Source organism: Gorilla gorilla, chromosome 3 (assembly GCF_029281585.2).
Source record: "Gorilla gorilla gorilla isolate KB3781 chromosome 3, NHGRI_mGorGor1-v2.1_pri, whole genome shotgun sequence".
Lineage (NCBI taxonomy): Eukaryota > Metazoa > Chordata > Mammalia > Primates > Hominidae > Gorilla > Gorilla gorilla.
The window spans coordinates 10,220,769-10,244,857 of NC_073227.2; the positions used below are offsets into that span (position 1 = coordinate 10,220,769).

General features: G+C 57.1%; 1 protein-coding gene across 7 annotated transcripts in view; it reads right to left on the reverse strand.

Moving 5' to 3' along the window:
* Positions 1-1,374: 1,374 nt before the first annotated feature.
* FAM53A (family with sequence similarity 53 member A) overlaps positions 1,375-24,089 on the reverse strand; it is a 44,031-nt gene continuing 21,316 nt past the window's right edge. For all 7 annotated transcript variants that reach the window (XM_063705085.1, XM_055384321.2, XM_019025357.4 and 4 more), the window contains exons 3-5: positions 17,753-17,813; positions 15,269-16,014; positions 1,375-1,905 (exon numbers count right to left, since the gene is read on the reverse strand). In XM_063705085.1, coding sequence (XP_063561155.1) covers positions 1,591-1,905; positions 15,269-16,014; positions 17,753-17,813 — 1,122 coding nt within the window. In that variant the 3' untranslated portion in view covers positions 1,375-1,590. The remainder of the gene's footprint in view (positions 1,906-15,268; positions 16,015-17,752; positions 17,814-24,089) is intronic.

Consider the following 24,089-nt stretch of genomic DNA (forward strand, 5'->3'; position numbering starts at 1 on the left):
TGTGGGACCCTGACAGGCCTGACACCACCACCATGCCAGCCCCACAGCCCTGTCTCCCATTGCTGTCCAGATTGCCATGTCCTGCAGACCAGTGGCCGGTGCCCTGGAGGCCACTCCAGCCCCACAGCCAGCCTCTGACCTGAGGGACCCTGCCCTGTACTAAGTCATCTCAGAGCACCGCCCGCCCCACCCCAAATCCCAGCACCCTGGATGACTACGCAGGTGACTGTGGCTTTTGCTAAACCACCCGGAGCTGATCTCCACAAATTTAATCCAAAACACAACTTTCCTGTGCAGTCTGGCAACTGTGTCAAAGTCCAATGCCAGGGCCCTCCCTTCCCTCCACATGAGGCCAGGGGTGGCTCTGGGGAGCAGGTGACACTCTCTTGAGCTCCTGTTCTGTTCTGGGTGGCACAGGAGCCACCCAGGGCCTGCCAAGGACAGGAGGGTTCCTGACCCCGGGCCAGCACAGCAGGAGAGTAGGCACTGCCCCAACAGAGGAGGGCAGAGCCTGGCCAGGGAGGGGGCTCCCACTTGCTAAGGCCCCAAACTCCCCAGCGCCATCCCCCGTCTTGCAGGGCAGAGGCAGGAGGGTCACCCGAGAGCCGGAACCCCACTTTCACCCAAGCAGCTCGGCCTCAGGAAAGCTGATCCAAAAAAACCACACCACTCGCCACCTTTGCCCACCTTTGATCTGTGGCCCATGTCAGTTAAGAAAGTGGCATTGATTAACTTCAATGACCTTTCATGAATTTTATTGGGAAAAAAACAAGAAAATTTCAAAAAAGTATTAATGTTTTCTTTTGCTATCGCGAACTCGAAACCCCTATGATTTTATTAAAAGTGCAGGAATGAAAAACAGGAAATCCCTTGCCCTGTCTGGTTCTGAGCCAGAGACCAGAGGCCTGAGGCACAGCCAGGCCCACTTCAGATGGTGGAAACGAAAATTAATCAGAAGTCGTATGCACAAAGCAAAGGCCTTGTATTAAATTCACAGAGTGGGTGCTGACGGGTGCTGCCGGCAGGACGGCCTTCCCAGAGGCCTGGCACCACACCCCACCTGAAGGCGCAAGGGCCCTCCCAGGCCACGGGAAGCAGGGACTCATGGCAGCTTGGTCTGCCCCAAAGGCCATCACTGCCACCAGTGGAAAACCAGGCGGCCACAAGCTGGCGGTTCACTGGCACATGGGTGACAAGGTTCATGGGCACAGATGCCCATGCGCAAGCCCCAAGCACCGTGACCCGTCAGGAGGGAGGGGACACACGGGGCCAGTGGGACCCTGACCACCAACACCTGGGGTTTCCTAGCAACTAAAGCACACAAGGCGCCCTGCACGGCAGGCCTTCCGTGGGGAACACAGACACATGTTAATCTGTTTGCAGATTCATGTTTAATAGAACGCCCTTCTGAAATGCATCCAAAATAGAGAAGCTTTCTCCCGAACTGCAAAAGCCATAAAAATGCAAAATGCTTCTTTAGGAAAAACTGAATCAAAATTACGCCTTAATGTTCCAAGCAACATGAAACCTAGTCTGTGCCCCAGGGCAGGTGCAGGCGGCAGCCATGGCCCCAACCAGCCCCCACCAGCCTCAGTTGTTCTCGATCTGCTCCAGGTCCAGCTCCCCGCGGGCCCGGGGGAAGACGCCCTCCTCCCCGGCACTGTCCCCATCACGGGAGTCCCCGTTGCTCCTGCGGGAGCCATCACCGGTCACCGACTCCCTAGAGGCCCACAGGTTGGGGTGGACAGGGCTGGTCCTGAGGCCCCTCTGGCTGCAGCCAGGCATGGTGATGCCAGGGAGGCCCCGGGAGTCATATGGGGAGGACAGAACCGTCTTCACTGGGGTGTCATCCTCATCGTCATCTTCGTAATTGAGGGAGCAAAGGCTTTTTGAATTTTTTAAAGTCTGCAATAGAAAAGATACGGGCTTAAAGCATTTCTAGCAGATCACCCAGGAGGCAGCATCCCACCAACCCATCGAGGGCTCAGTGTGCTGGGGCTCTGGCCATCCCCAAGACCACACAAAGCAGGGGCCTTGGTCCCCTGTACACCAGCCACAGCTCTCAGAGCCCCTTTCTCGGACCCTGCCCATGCCCGCCCCAGCCCAACCAGCTGGCCCCTCAGCTCTCCTCAGCCCCCGCCCAGCTGGTGTGGGCAGAGACGCACAGCCTGGCCCTGCCCAGACCCAACGGACCAGGTTGGTGGGCACCTGACACCTAAGCAAGCCCCAAGATGCCCAGGGCTCACAGGTGACAGCCTTGTCCCAGTCTTGTCCTTGGCAGGTGGCCTGGCCAGGGAGGGTGCCTTGTGCCTCCACTTCCGACAACAGCCCCACCCAGGGCCGCTCTCAGCAAGCACCTCACAGCCACCTCTGAGGCCCTGTGGTGGCTCTGTCTCTTCTCCACCTGCCCCCATAAGGCCCCTGGAACCCCACCTTGTCGATGTCCTCAGGGGCCCACCAGACGCAGCTCCCACCTTCTCTGTCCTTGCACCTCCTCCCCTAATAGTTACTCTAATAGAAACACATGCAAATCCTTCTCATCTCAAAATACGTGCGACAAACAGGTGCACACACAGGGGTCTCCCCTGGGCAAGGCCCGCCCTCATCCCAGGCGAGCAGCTTCCAGTACCCCCATGCCACGCCCAGGCCTGTCCACAGCAGGTCCCTGTGTGCCAGGCTCCGGCCCTCCCTCTGCCCTCCGGAGGTGCCGCCACCACCCCCTTCTCACTCTGCCCCCCAGCTATATCTCACTCAGTAGCCTCCCTTCCCAAGGCCTGTTAGGAATAGGGGGTCCCCCCAGGCTGCACCCCCCAACCAGAGCGCTCTGAGCTGCAGACAGTCTCCATCCACCCAGGCGTGCTCTCTTGGGCGTCTCCAGGGCCCTGAGACCCAGCAGGTGTGTCCAGCTGGGGCACGAGTCCATGGCCATGGCCAGGGCACCAGCCCCTCAGCACTCCCGGGCCCCCACCCCCCGCCACCTCCCAGTCCTTGCCTCAAGTCCCCCGTCTGTGGTGCCCAGCACCATCCACGCCACTCGTCCACTGCCACTGGGAGCAGCCTTCCTACCCAGCCCCACCTGCCGGGTCACCTCCGGGCCTCCTCAGGGTCAAGGCTCCCCTCCTCGACCACACCACGCTGGCTTCAGATGCCTCATCTCGTGGCTCAGGCTTGTGAGGGCACGTGGGTGCCACTGGCCACGCCTGCAGGGCACAGGGGCGCCATGATGCCGATGACGAGGCCACACTGACACAGCACCCGCGGCCACCTAAAGTTATGACCTAGAGCACAAGCTCACCAATTCCACAGGACCCAAGAAACTCCCCAAATCACCTTCGTCCAGAGCAAGGAAACACCCCACAGACAGGAACCTCAAACACTTCCTGGAAACACTTCCAGCGACTGATTTTTATAAAAGCACATGGCCCTCGGGGACAGAGCTCCTTTTTTCTAAGAAAGACAAATTGACACCAGGCGTGGTGGCTCACGCCTGTAATCCCAGCACTTTGGGAGGCCGGGGCGGGCAGATCACGAGGTCAGGAGATCAAGACCATCCTGGCTAACACGGTGAAGCCCCGTCTCTACTAAAAATACAAAAAATTAACCGGGTGTGGTGGCGGGTGCCTGTAGTCCCAGCTACTCGGGAGGCTGAGGCAGGAGAATGGCGTGAACCTGGGAGGCAGAGCTTGCAGTGAGCTGAGATTGGGCCACTGCACTCCAGCCTGGGAGACAGAGTGAGACTCCGTCTCAAAACAATAAATAAATAGACAAAAGACATATTTTCTGTCTTTGTGGTTCTACTATAAAAAGTGAATCACTGAGAAGTGAAATTCTAAAGAATAATTTTTTTTTTTTTTTGAGACAGGGTCTCGCTCTGTTTCCCAGGCTAGAGTGCAGAGGTGCAATCATAGCTCACTGCAGCCTCGACCTCCCGGGCTCAAGCAATTCTCCCACCTCAGCCTCTCAAGTGGCTGAGACAACAGGTACATACCATCATGCCGGTCTAATTTTTGTATCTTCTGTAGCGATGGGGTCTCGTTTTGTTGCCCAGGCTGGTCTCAAACTCCTGGGCTCAAACAATCCTCCCGCCTCAGCTTCCCAAAGTGCTGGGATTACAAGCATGAGCCACCACGCCCAGCCCCACTCAAATCTTTAAAGATACAACTGGCCACATGTTTTGGTCACAAAATAGGGATGCATAATTTATTTTTCATTCAAATCAAAGTGAATTTGCCCATGGACATCCCTTGTCCGTACAAGCCCCAGGCCCGGCATGAGGATGTGGCTGGTCTGCTGGGCCCCTGCTGGATGGTGTGGAGGCCCGGGTCTCACAGGCTCGGTCTGGTGTCACCCGTGACCTTGCAGACTCTGGCTGCCGTGCTGCCCACACAGGATGGCCTCCAACCCACGGCACCGCCAGGCTGCACTACGCACGCACCAGGGTGGCGGGGATGCTACGCACCCTCAGGGGCCAGGTTTCCTTCCATTTCAAACCACGACGTTTTATTTTCATTCAGAGTCGACCCTCTGGACTGACTGCTCGGACCCGACAGATGCTATAAGGTCACGCCGAGGCCTCGGACGCATGACTCGCACTCGCGGGCGCAGCTGTGCAGCTAGAGCGTGAAAACAGCAGGCTCTGAACGCCTCTGGACGACAGTCGGTGCAGGAGAAAAAACTGCTGCCCACAGACACGGCAGCTGTACAGCTCAGCGCCCAACAGCGCTAGCGAAGGCCACACGGAACTGAACAGGCCACCCACGCTGTAGAGACGGTGGAAACCGAGGCCCACGGGGCCGATGCTGGCCTGGACTGCGCCACCCGTCCGCCCACACCCCCTGTCCCTGGGCGCCAGCCCTGGGGCTCCGTCCCAGCTCCTGCTACCATCACTCTGGTTCGATGGTCACCTCCATCTGAGGTTAAACACAAAACAGTTGTCCAAAACACAAAGGTCAAGCCTTCAAGTTCTAAATTGGGCTCCAAAGCGCAGAGGCCTTTCAAACTGTGTGCGAAGCCCTTCAGTCAGTCTGGGGGGTGCACGGGCCCTAGCTGATAGCTGGAGGGCCTCCAGCACCTGAGGTGGGTTAACTCAGCTACCGGAAGCCGGTGAGACCCTGGAAGGTCAGGGAAGCCTCCTACGAGCTGACCTGACGTCACTCAGCAAACGTCCAGGGCCCTGTCTCAGCCACATCTGTACCTACCCCTTGCCAAAGCCTCTGGCTTTTGTCAAACTAAAACACCGGTTTACTCTCTTGTGAAAGCGCAAGCTCCATCCACCATGTGGGAGGGGCTCACATGGTCCCCTCACAGCCAAGGCGGCCCTGGCCGTGGGCCACTCTGCAGCAGGGCCAGGCAGCAGTCAAGGGTGGGGGGTGCTCCCCAAGGGCCTGGCAGTGCCTGGAGGGCAGCACACTGCATGTTGAAACAGGCAGCCAAGCAGAGCCAAGCACCTCCCTCCTGCCACAGGGAGGAACAGGCCAGCCCGGCCAAGCCACAGAGGCCCACAGGGCACAGGGATGTCCATGGCACAGGCAGGGACAGAGATGGCCAGAGCAAGCTCCGTGCATGTGTCAGGCGAGGAGGCCAGTCTGAGAAGCACCAAGACCCTAGACCCCTTGTTGCCTCTGGTGAGCGCCCTCCCAACCCTGCAGAAGAGAGGGTTATTAGGAAAGTACGGACTAGAGCATTCTAGACAGGGGAGCTGGCCGACGGCACATGAAAAAACTGGCTGAGTGAGCCCTGCTCAGACAACCTGCTCGGGCTGAGGGGCACACAGCCTTACAAAGCCAGGAAGTTGGAGAACAAAGATCCTCCCTGTCTCCCCAGCCCTCCACACAGAGGCAGAAGGAGGGAACTCTCCACCCTGACTGTGCAGCCACTGATGGCACCGGCTCCTCACCCCAAGGGGGATGGGACAGCCAGTGCCCATCAGGAGGTATGGAGTGAGTGCCCAGCAGTGCGCCCCCTGCCCAGCACTCGCTTCTGCCACCTCACTCACCACCTCTGACCACCCTGGGCATGGCTCCTGGAGAGAAGGTCTGAGAAAACAAGCAAGAAAAATCAGCAGCTACAAATTCCAGATTTTCAGTCTGTGCCGTCTCAAACATTCCATGTTCTTGATGGTCCCTGCTACAGTTTGAACGTGTCCCTCCAAATCTCTACCATGGTGTTGCGAGTTGATCAGGTCCTGCGGGCCTGCACAAGACACGAGAGCCTCATAAAGGGCTGGAGGGAACCAGCCTCAGTCCTCCGCATCGTCTATCTCCTCCGCCAGGTGAGGACACAGCCACAAGAGGCCACCTTGGAAGCAGAGGCCAGGCTCTCACCAGACACCAGACTTGCTGGGGCCTGGGTCTTGGGCTCCCAGCCTCCAGAACTCTTTTTTTTTTTTTTTTTTCTGAGACGGAGTCTTGCTCTGTCGCCCAGGTTGGAGTGCAGTGGCGCGGTCTCGGCTCACTGCAACCTCCACCTCCCGGGTTCACGCCATTCTCCTGCCTCAGCCTCCCAAGTAGCTGGGACTACAGGCGCCCGCCACCACGCCCGGCTAATTTTTTGTATTTTTCGTAGAGACAGAGTTTCACCATGTTAGCCAGGATGGTCTCGATCTCCTGACCTCATGATCTGCCCACCTCGGCCTCCCAAAGTGCTGGGATTACAGGCGTGAGCCACTGTGCCCAGCCCAGAACTCTTGAGAAATACATTTCTCTTATTTATAAGTGACGTCGTCGGGGGTATTTTGTTACAGCAGCAAAAACAAACTAAGTCAGTCCTTTTCTTGGTACCAGGAGCTGCTCAAAGCTTTTGGTTTTTCAATTTTCACCCAGGAGGCCCAGAGAAAACAGCTCAGCAGGTGCAGCAGAGGCCCCCCATGGAGGACAAGCCTTGCGCTCTCGTGACTGAGGCTGCGGAAGGCACCATCTGCTCACTAAACCCAAGACCTCCAAAAACGCAGCGGGCCTGAAGGTGTGAACACGGCCACATGCACCTCTAGCTTGTCCTTAGGTTCTAGCCCATGATGTAACTGCTGGCCCCAAAGCTGCCTGCCTGTCTGAAGAACTCCTCAGGCTCCGGGTGACCCAGCTGCAGGGCCACACAGGGAGCTGTTTCTTTCTCTGCAGCAGCCTCGGTCTCTCCAGAGGCAGCTGAGCGCCTTCTCTACGTGGCAAAAGCTTTTCAAAGCCCTAAAAGCACACACTTTTATAGAAACCAGCAGCTGCTCCCACACTCTGCTGGAACCATAACTGATGTGCATATTTTCAATGGTCATATTTTAATTTCAACTTTGAAACATAGCTTTGCCAATAAAAACAGAAAAAGTAGCTTCGCCAGTAAAAGCCGGGCATGGTGGCTTATGCCTGTAATCCCGGCACTTTGGGAGGCTGAGGTGGGTGGATTGCCTGAGATCTGGAGTTCGAGACCAGCATGGCCAACATAGTGAAACCCCCTCTCTACTAAAAATACAAAAAATTAGCCAGGCATGGTGGCAGGCACCTGTAATCCCAGCTACTCAGGAGGCTGAGGCAGAGAATTGCTTGAACCTGGGAGGCAGAGGTTGCAGTTAGCCGAGATGGCACCATTGCACTCCAGCCTGGGCGACAGAGCGAGACTCCATCTCGGGAAAAAAAAAAGCAGAAAATCCTAAATGTTTTCCTAGGAAAACATGCACTGTTTCCAAGGGAAAGGCAGGGAAGGCAGTGCCCCTGCACCCTGCTCAGAGAGCAGCCCTCTGACACCTGGGGAAGCTGGTGTGAGCCTAGACTCAGAGCAGACAGCAGGGGGTGGCGGGGGGTTGAGGATGATCGCCGAACGGTCCCATCGATAAGCCCCGACATAGGAGCCCTGCAGGGTGAACACAGCCGCGCACGCAGACTGCACAACACACGCCAGGGACGCCGGACCAGAGCTGGGCCGCACATACTGAGTCCGCCAGGTGCAAGCACAGCACAGCCGGGGTGCAGATGTGAGCGAGCGTGAGCATGCAGAGATGTGCATGAGTGGGAGTGTGCACCTGAGTGTGCACATAAGCGTGGGGGTGAGTGTGCATGGTGGGTATGTGTGTGTGCCCACCCAGAGTCAGGACTAATTGTCCGGTAACACACAATTATAAAAGTTGTAAAGGAAAATCAGAGCATTTCTTTTTGGCCCTGAGGTGGAGAGGAGCTTGACACAAACAGGAAGTGGCAAAGCCTGGGCCTGGTGGCGCACGGCTGCAATCCCAGCACTTTGGGAGATGAGGCAGGAAGATGGCTTGAGCCCAGGAATTTGAGACCAACTTGGGCAACATAGTAAGGCTCTGTCTCTTAAAAAATTGAGAATATTAGCTGGGCACAGGAGTGTGCACCTGTGGTCCCAGCTACTTAGGAGGCTGAGGTGGGAGGATCACCTGGGTCCGGGAGATGGAGACTGCAGTGAGCTGTGATTATACCACTACACTCCAGCCAGGGTAACAGAGAGAGAGACCCTATCTCCAAAAAACAAAACAAAACCAGGAACTGACAGGTAACCCAGGCTGGAGGCCACGTGTTCACCAAAGGTGCCACATATTCAGGTGGTGCGGTGCAGGCAGGGGTAGGTGGGTGTGGGTGAAGACTGGTTGGCTGACAGGGAGACGGGCACACAGACAGCAGATGAGGGACACAGAGAAAGGTGGGAGCCAGTTTTTGGGTGGGATGAGCAAAGAGCTGGAAAGAGGGAGAGCAGGCAGCCCTGGCCCCTCAGGAGTCTTGGCACTGTCCTCTGCAGCCGCGGTCAGGAGGGCTCTGGGTTTGCAGACGTGGCCCCTGAAGACACTGCCTGTCTCCTCAGGGGCTTTCCTGACATTTGATGAGGCCCTCTCCCCACAAACCTTCTTTTTACCAGAAAGCGATGACTACGGTCACACTGAAGACACTCGTGAGCAAGCAGACCGAAGCGGCTGAATTTAAGGCAATGCACACTTCAGGGCGGGCAGGTATCACCTGGCCCCCACATGAAGCAAATAAACGAAAAGCTTTTATTTCAGGTGAGGTTGAGTCCCAGGAGCAGAATGGGGTGTGCAGCACCCACATCACTGTTCTGGCTCATTAACAAAGTCACTGAAGAAAACGGGGCAAGCCGGGAGTGGTGGCTCACGCCTGTAATCCCAGCACTTTGGGAGGCCAAGGCGGGCGGATTACCGAGGCCAAGAGTTCAAGACCAGCCTGGCCAATATGGTGAAACCCCATCTCACTAAAAATACAAAAATTAGCCAGGTGTGGTGGTGGGCGCCTACAATCCCAGACACTTGGGAAGCTGACGCAGGAGAATCTCTGGAATCTGGGAGGCAGAGGTTGCACTGAGCTGAGATCATGCCACTGCACTCCAGCGTGGGCAACAAGAGCAAAACAGAAAGGGAAAGGGAAGAGGAAGGGGAAGGGGAAGGGGAAAGGGAACGGGAAAGGGAAAGGGAAGGGGAAGGGGAGGGGAGGAAAGAAAAGGAAAGAGAAAGAAAGAAGCAAACAAGGGAAGAAAGAAAGCTCTGCACCTGCCTATCCTCTCTGTAAGCCCCCTACCTGTCTGTGGCCAACCAAAGTCCGGCACAAGGCGTGGGAGGCACCAGAGCCAGCATCAATGCCAACACCATTCCACAAGCACCGTTTCTGACCGACACTCCTTATGGAGAAGAGCGGTTTTGAAATCACTCCCTTCAAAAAGTGGAGCCCGACCCTCCTCCCACTGAGTAAGGGCTAGACAGAGTCAAGGAGCAGACGAAACCTCAGCTGGTGAGGACCAGGTCACACAGGGCTCTGTGGGGCCCACTCATGCCCACTGGGGTCACTCATTATGGGAAATCAAGCTGCCACATCGTGAACACACTCAGGCTGCCCCTCAGGGAGGCCCACGTGGCAAAGAAATGAGGCCTCCTGCCAAAAGCCACATGGGTGAACTTAGAAGCAGGTCCTGCAGCCCCAGTCGAGCCTCCAGGTAACCACAGCCTGGCTGACTGAGCTCCAAGGAGGCCTGAGCAGAGCCTCCCCATCGGCCTCCCGGACCCCTGAGGTGGCTCAGGCGTGGTGTTGTGAGGTGGCACAGGCGTGGCATTTGTGAGGTGGCACAGGCGTGGTGTTTGTGAGGTGGCTCAGGCGTGGTGTTTGTGAGGTGGCTCAGGCGTGGTGTTTGTGAGGTGGCACAGGCGTGGTGTTTGTGAGGTGGCTCAGGCGTGGCAGTTGTGAGGTGGCACAGGCGTGGCATTTGTGAGGTGGCACAGGCATGGCGTTTGACTGTGAGGTGGCACAGGCGTGGCGTTTGACTGTGAGGTGGCACAGGCGTGGTGTTTGACTGTGAGGTGGCACAGGCGTCGTGTTTGTGAGGTGGCACAGGCATGGTGTTTGTGAGGTGGCACAGGCGTGGTGTTTGTGAGGTGGCACAGGCGTGGTGTTTGTGAGGTGGCACAGGCGTGGTTTTTGTGAGGTGGCACAGGCGTGGTGTTTGACTGTGAGGTGGCACAGGCGTCGTGTTTGTGAGGTGGCTCAGGTGTGGTGTTGTGAGGTGGCACAGGCGTGGTGTTTGTGAGGTGGCACAGGCATGGTGTTTGTGAGGTGGCACAGGCATGGTGTTTGTGAGGTGGCACAGGCGTGGCCTTTGACTGTGAGGTGGCACAGGCGTGGTGTTTGTGAGGTGGCACAGGCGTGGTGTTTGTGAGGTGGCACAGGCGTGGCGTTTGACTGTGAGGTGGCACAGGTGTGGCGTTTGACTGTGACGTGGCACAGGCGTGGCGTTTGACTGTGAGGTGGCATAGGCGTGGTGTTTGACTGTGAGGTGGCACAGGCGTGGTGGTTTTTGGTTTTGATTTGGTTTTTTCTGTTGTTTTTGTTTTTGTTTTGAGACAGAGTCTCACTCTGTCGCCCAGGCTGGAGTGCAGTGGCATGATCTCAGTTCACCGCAACCTCCGCCTCTGGGTTCAAGCGATTCTCCTGCCTCAGCCAAGTAGCTAGGACTACAGGCGCCCACCATCATGCCCAGCAAATTTTTGTATTTTTAGTAGAGACGGGGTTTCACCATGTTGGCCAGGCCGGTCTCGAACTCCTGACCTCAAATGATCCACCCGCCTCAGCCTCCCAAGGTGCTGGGATTACAGGCGTAAGCCAGTACACCCAGCAGGTTTTGTTTTTTTATTTTAACACAGGTGTGAAGTTTGAAGCTGCTGGACTCAGGCTTGCTTGTCCCAAGGAGAGGACTAGGACAGTGCTCATGCATCTTCATTGCAGAGAATTCACTCTGGCAGTGGTATCAAGATTGAGCTGGCCAGATGCAGTTGCTCACGCCTGTAATCCCAGCACTTTGGGAGGCCGAGGCGGGTGGGTTACGAGGTGAGGAGTTCGAGACCAGCCTGGCCAACGTGGTGAAACCCCATCTCTACTAAAAATACAAAAATTAGCCGGGCATGGTCGTGGGCACCTATAATCCCAGCTACTCGGGAGGCTGAGGCAGGAGAATCCCTTGGACCCAGGAGGCAGAGGTTGCAGTGAGCCAAGATCACACCACTGTTCCATTGCTCACCAGCCTGGGACAGAGCGAGACTCCATCTCAAAAAAAAAAAAAAGATTAAGAGAGGGCTGGGCACGGTGGCTCACACCTGTAATCCCAGCAATTTGGGAGGCTGAGGCAGGCGGATCACCTGAGGTCAGAAGTTCAAGACCAGCCTGGACAACATGGTAAAATCCTATCTCTATTAAAAATACAAATATTAGCCAAGTGTGGTGGTGCATGCCTGCAACCCCAGCTACTCGGGAGGCTGAGGCAGGAGAATTGCTTGAGTCCGGGAGGTGGAGGTTGCAGTGACCAGAGATCGTGCCACTGCATTCCAGCCTGGGCAAAAAGAGCGAAACTCTGTCTTAAAAAAAAAAAAAAGATGGAGATTAGCGGCAACAAAGCCAACTAGGATGATGTCTCAGTAGCCGAAGAAGGTATCAAGGCCTGAGGCAGAACAACCGGGGTCAAGAGGAAGGAGAACTGAATCAGAGAAACATCCAGAGGACGGGACACCAGCCTGGGTGACCAGCGCTTGCATGGACAGGGACACGCAGGCTCAGCAAGGGACCCAAAGCCGGGGACAGGGACACGCAGGCTCAGCAAGGGACCCAAAGCCGGGGACAGGGACACGCAGGCTCAGCAAGGGACCCAAAGCCGGGGCTGCATGAATCTGAGGGATGGATGCCCCGCGCAGCCCCAGTCCTAGGGGTCACGGCTCCAGTTCCCACACAACGGGGGTTTCTCCTCCCAGAGAGAAACCAGGCACCCACCTATGCATCAGACACACACACACACCATGCACGCACACACCACACACACACCACACACGTCACACACGCCACACACACACCACATACACCAGTCACACATACACATCACACATACCATACACACCAGACACACACATGCCACACACACCACATACACCACACACACGTCACACACACACCACACACGCCACACACACCATACACGCCACACACACCACACGCCACACACACCACACACACCAGTCACACACACACCACACACACCAGACACACGCCACAGACACCACATACACCACACACATGCCACACACACACCACACACAAACACCACACACGTCACACACACCACCCACGTCACACACACCACCCACGTCACACACACCATACACACACACTATACACACCACACACCACACGTCACACGCACACCACACGCACACCAATCACACACACCAGACACACACATGCCACATACCACACATCACACACACACCACCCACCCCACACACACGACACATATCACACATACCACACACGTCACAAACACACCACACATTCCACACACCATATACTCTACCATACACACAGGCCACACCACACATTACCACACACACACCACACACAGGCCACACATCACACACACCACACACCACCACCACACACACACACACCAGACACACCCACCAGACACATCCAATACACCACATATACACCACACCACACACACCACAGACCACACACCACACACAGAACACACACCACACACTACCAGAGACCACACACTGCACACACACACCACACACAGACTACACACCACACAGCACACACCAAACACACCACACACGTCACACACACACCACATACTACCCACCACACACCACACATGCTACACACCACACAGCACACACACCACACACCGACCACCACACATACCAGACACCACACACTACACACCAGACAGCACTCACCACACACACCCCCACACACATACCACATAGACCACACATACACTACACCACATACACACAACACACATCCCACACACACACCACACACCACAGACCACACACACTACACACACACAACACATAGACCACACACCACCCACAGACGTCACATACACATCACACACCACATACACCACACAGAGCACACACTACACACACACACACCACACAGCATTTAACGGCAGCCCTGCCCTTCTCCCACCCATCTCCCCGCCACACCACCCACCCCGGGTGTCCATGAGCCCTGGTCCTGGGTCTGGCGAGTCCTTGCCTCTACCCACACCTCACACTCTACCGGGGGTACCCCATCTCCACACTGAGCCCCACGCAGCCTCTACCAAGGGTCCTCGATCACCAACTCACCCAACCACCTGGTCTGTCTCCCAAGGCATCTGAGAAACCCAGGGCCACTCTACATTAGGACTGTTGTCTGGTCATCAATACGTCGCTGGCACCATCATTCCCCGCCCCACAACGTGCTGAGCTGGCAGCTCCCTCCTCTGCTCCCGTCCCTCCTGGTCCCCGCGGGGCCTGACACCCACGCCATGCACACCCCAAGCCCTGGCAAGCAGGGACAGCCTGCTTGTGCTATGTCCAAAGCTTGCCACCAGCTTTCCAGCATTTACTGGCTTCCCCAGGTCAGCCCACCTCATAGCAAAAGATCAGAGCCTTCTCTAAACCCTGCTCTCTGCAGAAAAGTTTCATAGCAGGGAAGTCTGGGTTTTCAACTCACCTCAAGCCCCCCGGAAGAATCAACTGGAGAGCCCGCTGATCAGAAGAGGCAAAAAGCTCACGGTGCCCTCGGCGTGGCCTAGGACTAGCGTCCTGGAGGACCCTGGGGGATCCCACCTGGCATGCCAGCCACACTGCTCTCCAGCTCTGGGCTGTGGCCAGGTCGAGGAGGACCTGGGCCACCTGTGCCCCTTCTCCAGTCACTGTCCCCACAGGATGCCCAGGCCCAGCCCACCCAAGCAAGACAGTGCAGCCGCACTATGGACAGCTCCACCCACATCTACAGCCCCCAGAGGCAGGGCATGGGCAGGCCTGTGGCCCGGAGGATGGGGCTGGGAACGAGAGTTCGGGGGGCTGCCAAGGCCACAGGTCATTGAGGAGAGAGACTGACACTGATCCCGCCCCACCCTAGCCACAGCCCCACTCGGCCCTGGCTGGCACTCAGTTGGCATCGGGAAGTCCTGTTAATTTCTGCCACTGCCCAAAGCTCCCCCGACACAGATGACCCAGTGAGTGTGCACAGAGCCCACCCTACTCTGTCACGGCTCTGCCATCTCCCTCCCCGAGCGCTGCCAGGGCCCCCAGAGGTCTCTGGTGAATGCACTCCCTTAGTAACACAGAGCAAGACCTGGGGAAGCCTCCTCAGTCCTGTTTCCTTCCTTAACTCTGTGCCAACCACAGCCTGTGACGGGGGTGTGGAGAGGTGGGTGGCACTGAGAATCTTCAAGTGGGTGAAGGCTCTCTCCTACATCCAGACAGTTTCTGCAGGAGGTGCCTGTACAGTCCCAAGGCGCAAAGGCGCTGCTGGGCTCTGAGCTGCAACATGGACACCCACCAGCTCCCACAAGAGAGGACTCCGGGCTCTGCCTCGAATGGGGCTCCCAGGACAGCTTGTTACTTCCTGAGCCATCACCAGAAAAAGTCAGGTGACTCCCCAGCAGCTGAGGCGGGGGGCTCAGCCAGGCCAGAAACCCACAGCTCCATTCTGCTGCCTCCCCTAGGCCTCACTGTGAGCCTGGCCGGCCACCCTGGGCCATGTGTGGGGCTCCGCCTCTGCGGGAGCAGGCGGGGTGAGCTGGGTGCTCTGACACCAGGACAGGCCCCCGATCGCTCCCACGCACTCTGGATGGCTCTCCTCACTCCCTTCCTCCCAGCCCAGAGAAGACCAGCCGGATGGTAGCAGCCGCATCCAGAGAATCAGCCAGCCTCACCCCAGCACCGCCCTGTCCAGATCTATGCCCCTCTGAGCCCCTGGAAATAAGAAAGCCTCACCTGGGTCATTTTCAGGAAGTCCAAAGATGGGCGTGTCCACCTGGCATCCTCCTCACGCCTCCGTTTGCGCCGGCTCCTCTTCCCACTGAGCACGCACGGCTGTGAGCGACACCGGAGCAGCCCGCGGCGCCGGCCCAGCGCAGGCGTGGACGTGGGGCTGCTGCTGGCGGAGGGCAGGGGAGTGCCCGCACCCGCGAGTCGCTCCTGTGAGAGGGACAGGCGGCGCCTCGTGGAGGGCAAGCAGGACTCCGCGGAACACCAGAGCGGGCCTGAGCCCACACTGCCCTCGCTGCTGTCCATGAAGCCGCCACTGGCGGAGGACGGCCGGGGCGTGGCGGGCGAGGTGGGACCGGTCGACCACACAGCACTCCTCGGCAGGACGGCGCCGGGGCTTCCCTGCCGCGTGGCACTCCCGCCGCTGTCGCACCGCCTCTTGGAGACTGGAGTCCAGACCTTGGAGCTGCCGGGGCGCCAAGGGGACCGGCAGCGCACAAGCTCCTTGGGTTCTGACAAGGACCGGCAATGCCGCTTGGTCGGTGGGGCCGTGGACGAGCCTGTGCTTTCACTGGGGTCCACGGTGCTGGCTGCACCCAGGCCTGCGCCTGGGCGCGGGGACTGTGGCTGCCAATGAAGACCCATGGTGTGAGCAGCAGCAGACAGGCCCGGCAGGAAGGAGAAATCAGGGCCCGTGGCTGCCTGGCTTCTGACGGGCGGTCCTCCACTGAAGACCTTCCAGGGACTCTGGTCTATAAAAAAAGACACAAAGAGGCAGGGGAAGAGACAGGTGAGCCACAGGGCAGGCCCAGCCTCTTCCCACAGTGTGAGGCGACATCCGTCCCAGCAAATAGCCTGGCAGAGCCGTCAAGGGCACAGCCCCATCGCCGCCACCCCTGGGCGTGCTTCTCCAAGATGTCCATGGCGCACAGTGGACACCAGCCCCGCCTGCCCTTGCTGGGTTAGCTGCGGCGCTCGGCTCACTTCTTTAAGGGGACACTGTGTCTGAAGGAGGTGTCAGCCTCCCCACCGGTGCCTCCCTGAGAACAACCGCACGGCTCTGCTCTCCCGACAGCTTTGCTAAAACATTCTTCCCGCATCCTCAAAATGCCCCTCTCCCTCTGTGACCAGGCATCTCAAGGGTGTGCGGCTACCCCGGCCAGGACTCTCCAGGGCCCCTTCTTAAAGCAGCTCAGGTCCCTTAGTAACATGGGCAACACAGGGTCACACCTGCTGCCACGGTCTTCAGGGAGAGTCTGAGCCCCAGAAACTCCTCACAGACCTCAGAGCCACCAGGTCCAGGCCTGGAGCCCCTCCTCAAGTCTCACTTCCTGCACAACTGTCCTGGGGCCGCCTGTCTAACGCGCTCCCCAGCCCACTGCCTGCTGGTTCGGAGAAGCCTTGAGAGCAAGGCCAGGTGCATGGGCCTGGCATGGAGTCTGCCCAGGTGGGGTCATCTGGACCCCCAGGACTCCCCCAGTGGCTTGTGCAGTCACTGTCCAGCTGAGGAACTTGGAGTGGAGGCTGTGAGACCTGCCTCTGGGGAAAGGCCCTGGGGTGACCTTGGGGTGACCGGGAGATGGGGGCTGTGGGGAGGAGGCGTGGAGGTGTAGGCAGGGAGAGCGGCCAGCTGGGTGAGGAGTGTAGGAAGCGCTGCGGGGCTCTGAGCCAGGATGGAGGTGGCTGGTCTGGCCCCGTGTGCAGGATGAACCCCAGGAGGCTGAGGTGAGGACATCGCACCACAGGCCGGGCAGGGGGTGGGGCTCTGGCCAGCTGGGGCCTCACACCTCCTACTTCCATCTACTCATGAAAGAATCTGGTAAAACACCTTCACTTTGGTCATCTGGCACTCAGCAAGGTGAGCCTCCTAACGGGCCCACTCTGCGTGACACAGGGCGCTGGGCGTGTCACAGTCGGGTCAGCAGGGCCAACAGAGGGAGATGCCCCTGGGACCTTCGCTGGGGGAGGACCTGGGACCCCAGGGTTACCCGGCCCGTGAACACCAGCCAGCCCCCATACTCGGGGCACCTGCTCTCCATCAATGAAGAGCCCACCTGCAGGTGAACCAGGCACAGCCACACCTTCCACTGCACGGACAGTGGGTGGGCCGCCCAGTATGCCATGGCACGCTCCAGCTGACGCTACAAGCCCTGCCAGCCACACCGTCCTCTTCTTTTAGTGGCCACAGGGTGGGCCTTGCACCTTCCAGAAAGGGTGCAGCAGACCCCTGGGCCCCACCAGCTGACGAGGGAGAGACCTGGCTGGGCCCGCACCCTACACAAGCCGTCCTGCTCACAGACCACTCTTGACCACTGGCCCAGCCGTGGGAGGACAGCAGCAGGGACCACCCCACGCCCCAGTGCAGGGCACACGAACACCTTCCTGGGCTTCTGCAGATCCGGCTCACGTTCTGCGTCCAGGACCCTCCCAGCCCAGGAGCCCGGTCCCAGCCCTGCTCAGGCCTCCGGCCACAGCTCCTAAAGCGCTCACCGTTGAGCTCCAAAGGGAACAGACGACCGCTCTTGTTCAGGGTTTCGGCAGAATACTGCAACTGACAGGAAAGAGAAGTTTCAATACTGTGACTGACACGTGAGAATTCGGCAATAATATCCCCCATTTTCATCACTGCAGCACGTTCTACCTTTCCCCAGTGTTTTCTTTCTAGTGATTAAAATAAGCACAGTTTTATTAAAACCTAACAAAATTCAACTGAGTAAATGGACAATTTTTTTTTTTTAGACGGAGTCTCGCACAGTCACCCAGGCTGGAGTGCAGTGGCGCGATCTCAGCTCACTGCAAGCTCCGCCTCTCGGGTTCACGCCATTCTCCTGCCTCAGCCTCCCAAGTAGCTGGGACTACAGGCGCCCACCACCACGCCTGGTTAATTTTTTGTATTTTTAGTAGAGACGGGGTTTCACCGTGTTAGCCAGGACGGTCTCCATCTCCTGACCTCGTGATCCGCCCGCCTCGGCCTCCCAAAGTGCTGGGATTACAGGCATGAGCCACCACGCCCGGCTGTAAACGGACATTTTTAATTTTTTTTTTAAATTTTTTCTGTTTTTAAAAGAGCTGTTAACACTAAACGGACTTTTTGTTTGTTTGTTTTTGAGACAGAGTCTCGCTCTGTTGCCCAGACGGAAGTGCAGTGGCGCTATCTCTGCTTACTGCAAGCTCTGCCTCCTGGGTTCATGCCATTCTCCTGTCTCAGCCTCCCGAGTAGCTGGGACTACAGACACCTGCCACCACGCCCAGCTAATTTTGTTTTTTTTTAATATATTTTTAGTAGAGACAGGGTTTCACCGTGTTAGCCAGGATGGTCTCGATCTCCTGACCTTGTGATCTTCCCACCTCGGCCTCACAAAGTGCTGGAATTACAGGCGTGAGCCACCACGCCCGGCCTCAGACATTTTTATTCCAAGCCACAGGCATGCATCCTGTCCCTGCTCCTGAAGCTCAGGCCCTCCTGCCTTTCGGCAGCCTCAGCTGCAGCCATCTTTGCAAACCTCACCACTTACTTTTCAGCAAGAACTTCAGCCAAGACCCAAGGGGCCCTTTCCCACCTGCAACAGCTCAGACACGGGACCTGAGCCCCTAAGCCAGGCTCTGGAGTGTGGCGCTGGTCCAGGGAGACGTCCAGAGGGCAGGGTCTCCCTCCCTGGAAGCAGGAAAGCCACGGGGCGTGGTGGCAGCTGGAGGGTCTATAGGGAGGGCACTAAGGGAAATGCCACAGGGCTCTCTTCCCTGCCCCATGAAGTGTCAGGGAGCTGCTTGGCAGGTCACGGCTTGGAGGCCGTTAATGTGTCTGCTTCCGCACGCTGGCCCGTGCAGGCGGGACACAGGGCCCTGCAGAGGATGGGGCACAGGAGGGGGGTCCTGCCGGGTGCCCGGCAAGCTCCCTAACCTCCCAGAGCTTCCTCGTCTGTGAGAACACAGGCCACCCTGTGACAAGGACACGGCTGTCCCGCAGGGTCCGGGCACAGCAGCCCCTCTGCTTTTCTGCCTTAGAGTTGTGGGGCTCCTCTGCCACACCTCGGAACCTCTCAGTTAACACCTAAGCCCATGGCATCGCGTCCTGTGATAACATTTCCAAACACGATAAAATTAAAAGGAAATCCTTCACTGCTTCCCGTAAAGGGAATAAGTTAAAAGTTGGGTTTGTGACCCCGAAAAAAGACAGGCCGCCTACACACGGGGTCCCACCTCAGCCAGCACGGCGGTGTGGAGCTGTGAGCACCCGGCCACACCATGAGGACAGGGCCTGGTGCGGGCCCGGGAACCACACGACCTCCAGGTTCTCCCACCCCGGGACCCAGGCCCGATGGAAGAGAGGAGAGGCAGCTCTGCTAAAGGACCTGAAGGCTTTCACGCCACAGGGGCCCTTGTTGCTGTCGATCCTCCCGGCCCTGGGCCTCCCCCCAGCAAGCACCAGGACCTCGCTCTCTTCCTGTTCCGCACAGCACCCGTTCCCCGGGGCCACATGAACAGCACCCAGCCCGACACTACCATGGAAAAACGTCTAGCAAGGAAAGGACTTTCCCAGCTGGCACAGATGGCTCTCACAGGCAGCTTGAAGGAGCCACAAGCCCGCACGGCCCCAGATGTGACCACCTCTATGCAAAGACACGCCAGGGGCAGCAGCTACTCCCAGCAGCACTGGCCGTGTGGGATGTGGGTGCAGCAGACAAACAGAGCCAGGGTCCCCAGGAGCCAGGAGAGGCTGGGCAGCCGGGTCCCACAGGCTCAGGCAGGGGGCTTGTCAAAAACACTTATTCCTCACAGTCCTGGAGGCAGAAGTCCAAGATCAAGGGATGGGCAGATTCAGTGTCTGGTAAGGCCACCTCCTGGTTCACAGACTGCTCTTCCGGTTGTATCTATGCATGGTCGAAGGGGCTGGCTTCCTCTCTGATGCCTCTCACATATGCGCACTTAATTCCATTCATGAGGGCACTGCTGCCATGACCTAAGCACCTCCCAGAGACCCCACCTCCAAATATTCATCCCATCACCTTGAGGGTGAGGACTTCAACATACGGATTTCGGGGAACGTGAACATGCAGCCCTTAAGCCTCAAGAAATCTGGACTTCAGGGCTGGGCACCGGGGCACACACCTGAATCCCAGCAAGGCGGGAGGATCACTTGAGCTCAGGAGTTTGAGACCAGCGTGGCCAACATGGTGAAACCCTGTCTTTACTAAAAATACAAAAATTAGCTGGGTATGGTGGTGGGTGCCTGTAATCCCAGCTACTTGGGAGGCTGAGGCAGGGGAATCGCTTGAACCCGGGAGGCAGAGGCTGCAGTGAGCCGAGATCACACCACTGCACTCCAGCCTGGGCAACAAGAGCGAGACTCCATCCAGAAAAAGAAGAAAAAAAAAGAAATCTGTACTTCAGGGCCGGACACAGGGGAATCCCAGCACTGTGGGAGGCCGAGGTGGGAGGATCACTTGAGCCCACGAGTTTGAGAACAGCCTGGGCAACACAGGGAAACCTGGTCTCTACAAAACAAAGAGCAGATATGATGGCATGAGCCTGTGATTCCAGCTACTCAAGAGGCTGAGGTGGGAGGATTGCTTGGGCTAGGGAGGCCAAGGCTGCAGCGAACGACTGAGTGCACTGCACTCCAGCCTGGGCAACACAGCAAGACCCTGTCTTTAAAAACCTAAAAGTTTTTAGGCTGGGCACGGTGGCTCACGCCTGTAATCCCAGCACTTCGGGAGGCCGAGACAGGCAGGTGACGAGGTCAGGAGATCGAGACCATCCTGGCTAACACGGTGAAACCCCATCTCTACTAAAAATACAAAAAAATTAGCCAGGCGTGGTGGCGAGCGCCTGTAGTTCCAGCTACTCAAGAGGCTGAGGCAGGAGAATGGCGTGAGGCAGAGCTTGCAGTGAGCGGAGATCACGCCTCTGCACTCCAGCCTGGGTGACAGAGCCAGACTCCATCTCAAAAAAAAAAAAAACTAAAAGTTTTTTAAAAACCAACTCTCTACCAATCAATCCCAGCCTATATCTGCACAGCTGCACAGGGCTGGAGGACACCACAGCCTGCCACCCACCCATACCGTGCCCGCCAGGCCAGCGGCACAGTGAGCTTCCCTGCGCCTACAGCCCCCAGCACAGCCCCATCACACCGCCTCCTCTCTCCCCTACCCTGACATTCTCAGCTCTCCCTGCTCTCCGCCCCTCGGCCCGGGAACTGCTGCTCTGGTCCTGGCCGCCGCGGCCCTCTACTCTGCCCTCTGGACTCCTGAGAGTCAGATCCCAGATGCCTGTGCCCCCAGGCTCCCACCCTCACAGCCTCCCACGGCCATGGGAACCTCCACCTGGCTGACTCCCCAGATGTCCATATGGCTCACCACCCACCTTCCAGCTCCACCCAGGGGTCACTGCCCGGCGCCCTATGTAAACTCCCAGCACCCCTTGGGCTCTACTTTTTTCCTGATGCAATATCGCGACTCCTCAGTCACCTGCTTCCCACCCGCCTCCCTGCAGGAAGTGAGCACCATATTGCTAACCCAGCACAGCCAGTGCAGCGCAGATGCCCCAACGCGCTGAATGACCTTCACACGTGACCTTCAGGCCCTACCGCCTCCTGGCTGCTGTCCCGGGCTCTCTGGGGAAGCCCCAGCCAGAGCACAGTGAGATGCTGGCCCCACCCACCCATCCACGTCCCCCTCCCTGTGGCCCCAATGGCCTTTGCCCACCCCAACATTAAGACCCCGCCCATCTTCCAGCACTCAGCCGCCATTACACCTCCAACCCTCTTTGCTGCTCCAGCAGCTCAGCGAGGCACCCGTGCCCACTCCCCTCCCACCGCCTCACGCCTGTGGTTACTGGTCGTCTGTGTAGGTCCCCCATGAGGACACAACCCTAAAAATCACGTCATGATTTGCATTAGGACGCGGCATTCCTCCACATGGTTATACAGAGTGCACCTCCACGCCACGGAGCACCTCTTGGTGGCGCAGAGGAACCGCCGGACGGATCTCCAGGGAAGCATGCTGATGGAAAGGCAGAACCCATATGCTTGTGCACTGTGTCACTCCATTTACACACCACTCTCGAGATGACAGAATGACAGAACGGGGGAAGAAACCATAGAAAACTCTTACTGGCCAGGTGTCATGGCTCACACCTGTAATCCCTGCATTTTGGGAGGCTGAGGCGGGAGGACCCATTGAGCCCAGGAGGTCGAAACCAGCCTGGGAAACACAGTGAGACCCCCTTTCTAAAAGATATAAATTTTTAAAAAATAGCTGGGTGTGGGGTGGGCGTGGTGGCTGTAACCTGTAATCCCAGCATTTTGGGAGGCCAAGGTGGGCAGATCACAAAGTCAGGAGTTCAAGACCAGCCTGGCCAACATGGTGAAATTCTATCTCTACTAAAAATATAAAAATTAGCTGGGCGTGGTGGCGGATGCCTGTAATCCCAGCTACTCAGGAGGCTGAGGCAGAAGACTCTCTCGAACCCAGGAGGTGGAGGTTGCAGTGAGCCAAGATCGCACCACTGCACTCCAGCCTTAGCAACAAGAGCAAGATTCCATCAAAAAAAAAAAAAAAAAAAAGGCTGGGTGTGGTCACACATGTCTGTAGTCCTAGCTACTCAGAAGGCTGAGGCAGGAGGATCACTTGAGCCCAGGAGGTCGAGGCTGCAGTGAGCAGTGATTGAGACCCTGCACTCCAGCCTGGGCAACAACAAAGCAAGGCCCTGTCTCAAAAAAAAAAAAAAAAAAAAAAAGGTTCTCACAACTCAAAAATAAAAAGAGAAATACCCCAATTTTAAAGTAAAAATGGGATTTCATTAGATATTTCTCAAAAGAAGAGATACAAATGGCCAATGAGCATGTGAAAACATGCTCAACATAGCTAACCATAGGGAAACGAAAATCAGAACCACAATGAGATACCACTCCACACCCATGAAGGTGGCTTTCATCAAAAAAATGGACAATAACACGCATTGATGAGAGTTGGAGAAATTAGGGCCAGGCACGGTGGCTCATGCCTGTAATCCCACCACTTTGGGAGGCAGAGGCAGGCGGATCACGAGGTCAGGAGATTGAGACCATCCTTGCCAACATGGTGAAACCCCAGCTCTACTAAAAAAATACAAAAAATTAGTTGGGAGTGGTGGCATGCGCCTGTAGTCCCAGCTACTTGGGAGGCTGAGGCATGAGAATGGCGTGAACCTGGGAGGCAGAGTGAGCCGAGATCGCGCCACTGCACTCCAGCCTGGGCGAAAGAGCAAGACTCTGCCTCCAGAAAAAAAGAGTTGGAGAAATTAGAACTCTCATACATTGCTGCGGAACGGAACATGGTACAGACACTGTGGAAAACAGTTTGGCAGTTCCTCAAAATGTTAAACATAGAATCACCATATGACCCAGCAATCCCACGACTAGGTTTGCACCCAAAAGAAATGAAGACATACTTCCACACAGAAACTCATACATGAAACTTCCACACAGAAACTCACACATGAATGTTCACAGCTGCATTATCCCTAATAGCTAAAATATGGCAACCACCCAAAGGTCCAAAAACAGAGGAACGGATGAGCAAATGGTGGTCTCTCAAACACGAACCTGATCGAGCTTCGAGCCTCACAGCACTGCCTGCGAGAACATTCTGTGGTGAGGGACAGCCAACAGGCTGTCCACCACGGCAGCCACCAGCCACCCAGAGACAGTGAGCACTAGAAGTGTTTCTGGTACAAGTGAGAAACAGCATTATGTGGGTTCCACTTTAACTGTAGGCTGGGCGCAGTGGCTCACACCTGCAATCTCAGCACTTTGGGAGGCCGCATAAGGAGGGTCACTTGAGGCCAG